The 11,260-nt window shown below is 31.8% G+C and overlaps 1 protein-coding gene across 1 annotated transcript; it reads right to left on the reverse strand.

The window, feature by feature from the left end:
* Nucleotides 1-2,051: 2,051 nt before the first annotated feature.
* On the reverse strand, nucleotides 2,052-10,493 carry LOC113509350 (uncharacterized). The gene is made up of 4 exons (XM_052898451.1): nucleotides 10,283-10,493; nucleotides 8,640-8,758; nucleotides 6,568-7,599; nucleotides 2,052-4,991 (listed from the first exon to the last, which is right to left on the reverse strand). The coding sequence occupies exons 2-4, from the start codon at nucleotides 8,754-8,756 to the stop codon at nucleotides 4,875-4,877; spliced, it is 1,266 nt and encodes a 421-aa protein (XP_052754411.1). The 5' UTR covers nucleotides 8,757-8,758; nucleotides 10,283-10,493; the 3' UTR covers nucleotides 2,052-4,874.
* Nucleotides 10,494-11,260: the final 767 nt, after the last annotated feature.

An 11,260-nucleotide genomic window follows, 5' to 3' on the forward strand; every position in this document is an offset into this window, starting at 1 on the left:
TGCCATGACAGATTCGAAAAAGATGAAAGTGGGCTAAGAGTTGCCATACTAAAAAACAAAAATATTCTTTTTAACTTACCAGTGTCGAAAAATTGTAAATTTTGAGTATTTTCAATTAAGAGTCCAACACTGTCACAGCAGTTATATAAAAAACTGGCAAAATTGTTTTTTTTTTTTTTAATATTACTATAAATTATTCTCCTATATAATATATTTAGTAACTCGATTGAAGACTTCATTGTGACAGTACGTAAATATTTATTTGAATTTAAGAAATTAAAAAGTTCTATATTACAAAATAAGTCTGTAGTTATGAGGTAACAAACGTAAAAAAAAAACAACCAAGTAGAAAATTTCCTTCTTTTCAAAGTCTGTCGAAAATATATGGGGATTTTACGTTTTTTTGGGCAACTTTTCCTTCATAAGAATCTACAGACTTCAAATGAACATTATAAAAAAAATAAGTTTATTTACACCAGTCATTCTCGAATTTCGCACACAGCATCACATTTAGCAATTAAATCTTATTTATATAGAAGATAGATTATAAAAAAAAAACAATATTATAACAAATATATTTTTATATGGACATACAATAGTAAATCCGTTGTGTAAATAGTAACATTGTGCTTTTGATTTCACCCTCGAAGTCATAGACAGAGGTATTATGAAAGATATACGTTTGTATTTCACAATCTATGTAACATAAATGAATTTTACTAAAACAATATTTGCGTACTATATAAACTCTAAATAATACTATTAAACATAATAATTAAAAATAATTATTATTTTAATACATTTTGAAAAAAAAAAAAACCCTGTATATTAAATGCTAATCGTAAACTGAATATGAACAATCCAGCTGCCCGCTAACGAAATGCTTTCTTACTGTACTGGGTTGACTGGAAGAGATCTCTGTCAGAGATAAGTCCACCCTTGCTCACAACATTTATAAATGCATTATTTTATATGTAACTTACAAGTGCAATAAAGAATATATACAGATTTTTATATTAGCAATACAGATGTAAGCGTATTTAAGGGTGGGGGGGGGGGGGACAGAAAATTGTCGGAAGCTCGTATCAGGAGTGGAATTTTTTTAGAAGTTTCGATTTATATACCACTGAGGTGGCAAACAAGCGTGCGGCCCACCTGATGGTAAGTGGTTACCGTAGCCTATGAAACCTGCAATACAAGGGGTATTACGCGCGCACGACCCTGACGATACCTCTTTGCGCCCTTCTTGAAGAACCCCATGCTGTAGTTTTGACTTAGTTAAGCATCGATACATACTTTCTAAAAAAACTTTCACATTTATTAGGTTTAATTTTAAATCAAACAAGTCCAATGACTAAATACAAATATTATCTTCACACTTAATATTAGATTAGGTACTTAATAACATTCTTAGACAATAAAAACTCTTGTAAGAGACAATTGCAGTTGTAACCATTTGCATTTTTGATTGTATTTTGTTAAGAGAGCGACTGGCTGTAAACCAGCGCTGTGCAGCTGTACACATTGCACTGGGACACTCGCAGCATCAGCTGAGCCGGTTACCTTTTGCCTAACATGAGACACTTCTTATATATGTACTAATATTTTGGTAATTCCTTTTGTAATTGTTTTTCTGACAATATTTTCTATTCTATTCTAATAATTTTAGTTAATCATTTGTTGTCGTTTGTCAAACGAGTCGACTGCTCGTGTCAATGTCAATTATTTATAATTTGGAGTTGTGTGCCATGTTACCGTAGACAATTTATGTTTAATTTACAATAATAATAATATTAATACATAAATCAACGCAAAACTTTTTCATACTAATGACTTGTTCATTTCATGAACAGTTATTTTTTAATAAAAACAATATACAAGATTATTTAATAATAAAAATATATAAATCTATATATATATATATATATATATATATATATATATATATATATATATATATATATATATATATATATATATATATATATATATATATATATATATATATATATATATATATATATATATATATATATATATAGATTTATATATATATATATATAAATTAATGCCACTTTTCGTTGTAATTTTATAACTCAAGAACGGGCTCACCTATCCAAACCAAATGTTTACGCTTTGTTCGGACTATTTAGTAGATGGTTTATGTGAAGTTTGCACAAAATCTGTCGAGCGGTTCTTCGTTTATCACATTTTTCGTAACAAATGAATTCAATAAATGGCGGATCATTTTGTTAATGGGGATTTTTGTGTCAAATTCAAACTTTTTTTAGGATGGGGATTGTGCTGTCAAATTGAAACTTTTTTTCAGTACTGACAGTACAAGCATGTTGTTATGTCATTCATGCGATCCTTTCATTTTGGACGTGCTTCGATTAAAGCAAATTGTCAGCGACATTGATGCAAAATTTTTTATTTTTTTATTATTTCACTGTATACGTAGCGAAGCACGTACCGGGCCGCTAGTATATTATATAAATTCTATGCCTTAGATTATCTTAGATTATATAGACAGAGTGTTCCCATACAAATGCTTTGAGAAAAACAGGTCAACAATTTCATAAATATTAAATAATACGTCAAGATACATTGTATGCGTAAGTATGGGATATGTTAATACTGATAAAAAAAAAAAACAAGTCAGCTAATTTGACAATTAGCTGACAAAAATTTTACCCGTTTTTAAGACTCGATGCTCTATCTATATATATAGCTTTTACATATATATTTACATTTATGTTTACAATTTATCTACATGATATCACTGGGGGAAAGGGATTGCTAGTAATGGGGTCTAACTGACCCGTTGCTAGCAATACACTCTATCAGGTCGACCTCCACGCGGTTTCCCCTGGAAACCATCGTGGTTAATTCTAGTGAAATTCGCCACGATGGACTAACTGACCTGTTCTCATCGTCACCTACCGTCCCTCACTGGTGCCCCGCTGGCGTATACCGATAGCGCAGGCGGGGTTACCATTTCATTATCATCCATTAAAGAAAAAAAAAACGGTATCACTGGATAGAGCTAGCTTGGCTAGACTAAGGATTTATTTATAAATAGTAGGTAGTATCTATATGTATATATAGTATGTAATATCACCAGGAGCTAGCTTGGCTAGACAAAGTTTTTTTTTTTGTAAAAAGTAGCTAACTAATTTAACATCACAAAATTTTACTAGGTATTTAAAATAACGCGTTCAGGGTGTTGATGGGGCTGCCACGATTCTGTAACGCGTCAGGGATTTTCGCCAAGCATCGTGTAGATTGTTTTTATGCCACGATGCGGGCAAGGTGTGCATCGCTGGTGCGCAGAGTACGTGCCAGCACCGACAGCATCCTGAGTATGATAGCGTGCAGGCTGCACTGTGTGTACGTTAATCACTGCTGCGCAATTTCCAATGGAATTGTACAGCAGTGATTATCTGTATACTATTTAATATATTATGTGTGTGCGTGTGTGTGTGTAAATTTACTAACATTAGTTTTAAGAATATCGTTACTAATTAATATTTAATGAACCAAAAAAGTCCGAAATAAAAATTATTATTATTATTATTATACTATGTATATGTGTCTGTGTGCGCGTGCATGTGTGCGTGTGCGTGTGTGTGCGTGTGCGTGTAAATTTACTAACATTAGTTTTAAGAACATTGTTACTAATAAATATTAATGGACGAAAAAGTCCGTAATTAACATTATAATTAATATAATAGTATATATAACAACAGTAAACTATAATATGAAATGTAGATCAGTAAATTAAATTCTATTACAATTTATTGCAACCAATAGGGTTCATAATATTCATTGTAATATTATGGGATGAAAATAAACATATATAAAATTAATCTACAGAATAAAAGCATTAGAAAATAAAAAAATAAAAAATGCACAAAAATACTTTGTTGTCTACAGTGAATGTTGAAAATCAGAAAATACAGAAGTGTACATTGCGTTTACCCGTACGAGGTCCCCACTGTACCGCCTGTCCCGGAGACAAGCTTGACAGTGTCTCCTACTAATTAAGGTGGATAACATGTATCAATAGCTATATATTGTAGTTACATCTATATTTTAGTCCAATAATGGATATATTAAATATCGAAGCATTTGGCGTTCCATTGTTTCTGCCTACCCTAATGGGAGACAGGCGTGACAGATATGTATGTATGTATGTAAATATCAATTATCCAATATAACATTGATATTACTAATCCGATTGAAATTAACATAGATATACAACGCTGCAGAACAAACTCAGGACTGCATCAACCTCTGGGGCAGGATTAGTGCGTCATACAATGAAATTAATGCCAAATTACCTGAAATTGATATAGTGCATGATAATTCGAATTCCTACAGGAATAAATTGCTGAGGCACTTTGTACAACAATTTTATGAAAATTAACTCTAATTGTCATAATATATATATTTTTTAAAATTCTTTAATTCAATTCACTCATAATCGTATTTTCTGATATTGCTCACAACTTGGGTCACATGTTTGTTTTTATTATTTACTTCATTTTCTCGCACTGTACAACTATGTTAAAGTGAATGCTGTGAATACCTATAATAAGCGTGTGCATTAATATTGTATTGTATTTAATGTTTGTTATACATATATGTTATAATGCAATATGCTGTTGGTGTTCCTTAAATAAATAAATAATAACCAGTATGGGCGATATCGATATGGGTAATCACCTTATTCTGTTATGAATGTCTTAGAGGAATCCAGTATATAGATATCAAAGCGGTACGGATATTACCCATGTGTAGTATAAAGGGGTATTTTGTCTGCAAACTGTACGTCACCTGTACAGGCCTTTATTGATATTATATTTTAAACTTTATATGTAACCTCTATCCACGCAATGTACCACGTTGTTAGCCTCCCGGAGTCTGCCTTCCTTCGTTTTGAACGGCTTGATCTGCCATACATCATCAATGTTCATCTTTTGATCGCCCTGCAAGATATATAAATAAATAACATAAAATATTCAAGTAAACTTAATAATAAGGCATTTGACAATAGTAATTTTTTTTTAATCTACCGCCCAGTTCAGAATTGAATTTCAACTGAGAAGAATGGTCAAGAAACATAGCTGTTGCTTTTTCCAAATAACAGTTAAGTGTACAACAAAAAAGAAAAGAAAAAATAAATTAAATAAAAGTATGTATATGTGTATGTGTATATATATATATATATATAATAATGAGTAGGGATAATTTTTATATTATTATATGTATTACATCTCCCATATCTAGAACTAACAAAATTTTTCATCGTGCCTCCCGCCAAATTGTTTATAATTACTCCTCTCCATCCAAAGGTTGCCTGCAAGAGATCGCTTTAAGCGATAAGGCCGCCCATTGTTTTCTCATTGTGATTATTTCTTGTAATTGTTTGTATCTATAATAAGTTTACTATTGTTATCTTTTGGAGGAAACAATAAAGAGTATCTATCTATCTATATTAAATGAGGTTTAAGTGTAAACATTATGATCTTATACTATCTCGATGATAGTATTTATCTTATACTAGTAATCCACCCACGCTTTGCACTGTTTTTCGAAAATTAAATACATTTTTTTATTCAACTTAGAATGGCAAACGTGCTAACACCTCACTTGATGGAAAGTCGTAACCGTCGCCTATAGACATGAGCAGTACCATGGACATAAGAGTATACTGTTTCGCCCATGATACCCCCCACGCGTTGTCATTCCTGAGGACTCAGGTGTTCATTTCTCTGTACCCTGTAAATTTTATTTTTTTTATACCACTGAGGTGGCAAACAAGTATACGGCTCACCTGATGGTAAATGGTTACCGTAGCCTACGAACACCTGCAATACCAGAGGTATTACGAGTGCGTTGCCGACCCTGAAGAAACCTCTTTACCCCCCTTTTGAAGAACCCCAATTATAAATATAGTCCATGTTACTCACTGATACCATAGTTTAAAATCGGTAAGTAAAAGTATTTTTTGAAAACTATTTTTCCTGAAAATGTGGCTTCTATAAATATTTTGTATATATTTACTCACCTCTAAAACTACATTGAAACCTTGTTTAGACATAAGAATGACACTCATACATTTTAAGTATTTGCATTATATTCTACAAATTTGATTAGATACGTAATTGCCTTATGTATTCAAGTATCTAATCAATTGATAAGATTAGATTATTAAATAAATACTAAAAATCTAACACACTTTCGTCTACCGACAAAAATCATCGTTATTACAAATTGTACAAGAAATCTATTTTTTTTAGTTGGTGAAAATGCAATAATAGCCCCGCCGGTGCTGTGCTGTGGTATACACAGGTGGGGCACCAGTGAGGAATAATAGGTCAGGCCAGTTAGCCCATTGTGATAAATTCCACATTAAACCACAATGGTTTCCAGGAGACCGCGTGGAGGTCTACCTAATAGGGTATATTGCCGGCAATGGGACTGTTACATCCCATTACTAACAATCCCTTTCCCCCCAAGAAATCTATTAGTCGGAACGTTATCAAAATACACAAGTTTTACCTTCATTTCCATATTGACGGCGTCCTCAGGCGCTAATATAATAAACGGAGTGGATTCAAAACTGAACGCCAGTCCAAAGTATGAGTACTTCTTTATCTCGGCCATGTAAACTTCATAAGAGTACAGTTTATCCGGATCACTGCCCAACTCCCTTATTTGTTTCGCCAGCACTTGGTAATAATACTTCAACAATTCATCGTAGTATTTGTCTCTCATATCCTGGGTAGTGCATGCGTATATCACGAAAGTCACGTCCAACACAGGAGATGCACACCTCGAGAGCTGAAAGTCAATTATTTTAGCATCTACCGGAGTGCTATTAACATATTTGTACAAGAAGTTGTTAGTCCAAGAGTCTCCGTGCGATATGACACCAGTTTCAAGAGTATTCGTCGCCGCCTCGATCATGTCATCGTATCGCTCCGGAACGGCAAACTTCTTAATTTTTTCCACGTAAATTGAATTAGGGTACTCCTTTTCAACAGCATCTATGGCTATACCACTGATTCGATTCCAGAATTTCGTGTACCAGCCCCTTAATCGGTCATGGTAGTACGTCTCGAAGACTTCCGTTCGGATTTTCTCAAACTCTTCCGGTTGTTGATCTTTCATTGCGAAGGACAGTGCATGGAACTGTGCTAACACCTTGAAAGTGATCTTGCAATGGTTGTAATCTATCCCTTCTTGTCTGACAGCGCTCCCATAGTTCTCCAAGGATGCATCTTCAAGACAAATAACGTCGTTAATACCATCACTGTACGATAGAAATAATTTGGCGTACTTGTCAAAGGGATCGGAAACAGATTTGCTCGATTGAAACTTTATTAACGCCGGCAAAACTTTTACATAGAAATTTATTTCGTTTTTGAAAAACTCGTCACTTCTATATGTGAGTCTTCGAGAAATACTTTTGGGTATATTTTTTAATATAACTTGTACATATTTGGATGCGCCAGCTCGGGTGGTGCCGTGAATCTTTATTTTGATAAGTTCGCTCAGATAGGAATCGCCTTTACCCGTATCACTCAAGTACTGGAAGTTGAAAATTTATTTAATTTAGGAGTTGTTACTGTTCTGACATAAAAAAAAGTGGTTATTTCTCAAGAGAGACCTTAATTTCAACTACACATGATCTATTTTGAATTGAAGCTCATTCTAGAATTAGAATTATAGAGGAATTACAAAATGCTTTTGATATTATTATATCATCATATCTGATATAGACTGAACAAAAATATCATTTTGATTACTTCTTTTTCATATATTATTTTCAGAAAATAATTTAAGATATATTATTTATTGTTTATGTATATATGTATATGTATTATTGTATACAGATATGTATGTATTTTGATTTTAATTATATGAGTTACTTTGTATATATGTCAACATATTTATTATTTCTTAATAGAAACAACAATACTGTGTGTAACTATACCGACAGTGTGTATACAATAATAGGCGGTATTATTGTACACACACTGTCGGCTGGTAATTAATGTTCCTTTCCACACAGGGTTAGCTGGAAAAGAACTCTTACAGAGTTAAGCTTGCCTGTTGTACATCTTTATTTAATATATATTACATGATTGTAATTTTTTGTGTATAATAAAGAATAAATAAATAAATAAGATTTTATTACAAAAAAAAAACCTTGACTTTGATACTGGCAGAACAGTCAATTTGATATCAAAACTACTGAACCGATTTTGATAAAATTTCTTGCAGATCTGTGTAAGTATAGCCTTTCTGATAAAAAAAGAATTTTTCAAATCAATTGATGGAGTTACGAGGTAATAAACATAAAAAAAATACAAGCAAATTAAGAAACTCCTTTTTGAAATCAGCTGAAAAGGAAAACATAATCACATGTGGTTATAACGGAGGAAGTCCAGCAAGATTGAGTTTTAGTTCTTATCTTGTATTTACTTCTGGCATCCTCATTGTCAGGCTTCAGCTGTCAAGTGATTAAAGTATGGAGAACTAAGAGTGATTAGATTATAAAAAGAACTCTCAAAAAATTTCTTTTAATATATCTTTGCATATAACAAGATAATAAATAGCTGCAGTACCTCCCAGCGAGTGAAGGCCATTGGTTCCCCAAACCATTCTGTAAGTGATTTGCTAAGCTTCTCATTGGTGAGTGCTGGAGAAACATGCGTCAATGTGGTGAAGTCTTCTGTAGCCATTACTAGAAGTAATAACATATTTTATTTAGATAAAGTAATTTAAAAATAAAAATTGCTAGTTTTAAAAATAATAAAAAAATTACTCAAAAAGGGACGGATAATATATATATAGCAATATCTATTTATATCGATAATATATTTTAGTTACAATACCTATTTATTGGTCCAATAATGATTATGTTAAAAGTCTGTTATCCAAAAAATAATATTGAACAACAGAATTTTAATATATTCGTAAATAGATATCTGACCGATATGACGGCTAATGAAATGGGTTATGACCTTTTTTTTCACCATCAATGTCCAGAAGAACCTAATATACAGATATCAGATTGGTATCACTCTGAAAGTGTACACAGAAAGCAGTTTCATTTAATTATTTATGCTTCGAATAAGAGTGCCTATTGAGTTCGAAATTAGACTGGCATTCCTGAATTTAAAATATTTGCAATAATTGCTGACATAAATAATTAGAGTATGACTCTAGATAGTTATTATTCAACAGATCCTTCTTCTTGATTAATAGCAAGGGATTAAAACTTTTTGACTGTCATTATGTCTAATATCATGGACCGAGGGGGGGGGGGAGGAATTGTTAGTCAAGGGGAGGTTAGTCCCTATTGCTATCAATATACCCCATCAGGTCGATCTCCATGCAGTTCACCCTGGAAACTATCATGATGGGCTAACTGACCTGCCTTTTCACCTTCACCTATCATTTATCATTATCATCCATTAAAAAAATACCACAGACATTACAGATGAGACTGTTACATTCATGATAACCCTTTTGCATTGCCATACTTGAGGGTTAAGGCATCACATCACCCTACCTTGTAATTTCATTACCTAACTGTAATAAATTTGAAAATGATTCATGGCTTAACATAGATATAAATTTGATTATGTATTGACTGTAATTCAGCTGTATGTTTTCCAAAAAATAAATAATTATACAAATAAATACCCAAGCACTGTTATTTGATAGTATATGATTGGAGTATAGGTACTTTACAGATGACAATGGAATGAAAATAGAATGGTAACTCCCACCTGCACTATTGGTATACTGGCGGGATATTGAGTATGGGATGGAGTCAGGTTAGCTATCCCATTATGGCAAATTCATTAGGAATTAACCACAACGGTTCTCAAAGAGGACTATATAGAAGTTTTTTTAATGAGTGAAAATAGAATGGAAACCTCACCTATGTCATCGGTTACTGACCAACTGACTTGCTTCCACCCTGGCCAGTATATACCGATAGCGCAGAGGTAGTCTTAATTTTATTTTCACTCATTAAAAAAAAACAGTAAATTACATTTATTTCGTATTTAAATGGAACAGTTTTACAGGTTACATTTATTTATGTGTTTAAAGATTGTTACTTTACTACATTTCTTAACTATACAAATTGTTATTTATTTAATTTTATTAGGGAATATAGGTATGTAAGGAAGTAAATAAGTTCTTTAAAGTACAGGTGTAAGTTTGTTCCGAATTTATATAAAAGCAAACCATTTACCTTTCGCGCGTAGTACGTGTTCTAAATACAATTTTTAAAATTGTATCTTATAAAATTTTATCACGAATTAATTAACTTTTATACATTCACAGTGAGTTTTACTTTCAATACATTTAATTTTTTTAAGTTTCGAGGTCAAATTCATTTGGGTATTTTATCTTATACGGAAACGGATAGACTAGATAGGGGAGCGGGGTAGATAACTTTTAGTTACCTACTAAATTACGTAGTAATGTAGTTTACAAAGTTTTTCTACAAATTCACAATCAATTTATTATGACAGTATTATACGATAATGTCATTTTGACAAACATGACAGTTTTATATGACGTTTTAAGAAATGACGTATAGAAAGGATTCTTGAAGGCCTACCATAAAATGTTTTCAGAAATTTCGGGACCGGAAGAAATACAAATTTGATGTTAAAATTACACAATATAAACTATTTAAAAATGTTAAAATATCGTTTCATTGGACTTTTATGGTAGATTTATGGGAACCAAAATATTAAGCTCCATTTACTGAGCCCATTTTGGTATCAACAAAAACACGAAATTAAGTTCGAAATTTCGGAATTTCATTTCATGGTAGATCCCTGATTCCGAAATGAATATACAAGTATTCACACATGTAGGAGCAGAAAAAAAATGTTTTTTGTTTATACGTTTTAACACTTTGGCAAGAGGCCACAAAACCTTTGTTAACTAATGTCAAATAGATATTGAAATAAAAAATAATTATGTGTAGGAATCATTTTGAATTATATTAAATCTCTCATATGAGTTATATGATAGAATATCAGTTTTTACTAAACTTACCTACTTTTTACCTTTACCTACTCTCTAAATATATTAGCGGGATTTTTCTTTTTTTTCTATAATAAAAATAAAGAGAGAAATGTAATAAATAGATAAAACTTTTATTTGACTGTAAATGACAAATCGAATTTTGTAATAAATGGATTGCTTAATTATATAT

This window comes from Galleria mellonella, unplaced genomic scaffold (genome assembly GCF_026898425.1).
Source record: "Galleria mellonella isolate WM207_F2 unplaced genomic scaffold, CSIRO_AGI_GalMel_v1 utg425, whole genome shotgun sequence".
NCBI classification, from domain to species: domain Eukaryota; kingdom Metazoa; phylum Arthropoda; class Insecta; order Lepidoptera; family Pyralidae; genus Galleria; species Galleria mellonella.

Coding starts and splice junctions, on each gene's coding strand:
- LOC113509350 (XM_052898451.1), bottom strand. CDS start 8,756: ATGGCTACAGAAGACTTCACCACATTGACGCATGTTTCTCCAGCACTC. Junction 7,600..8,639: donor TGGCCTTCACTCGCTGGGAG/GTACTGCAGCTA, acceptor TTCAACTTCCAG/TACTTGAGTGATACGGGTAA. Junction 4,992..6,567: donor CCGTCAATATGGAAATGAAG/GTAAAACTTGTG, acceptor TATATCTTGCAG/GGCGATCAAAAGATGAACAT.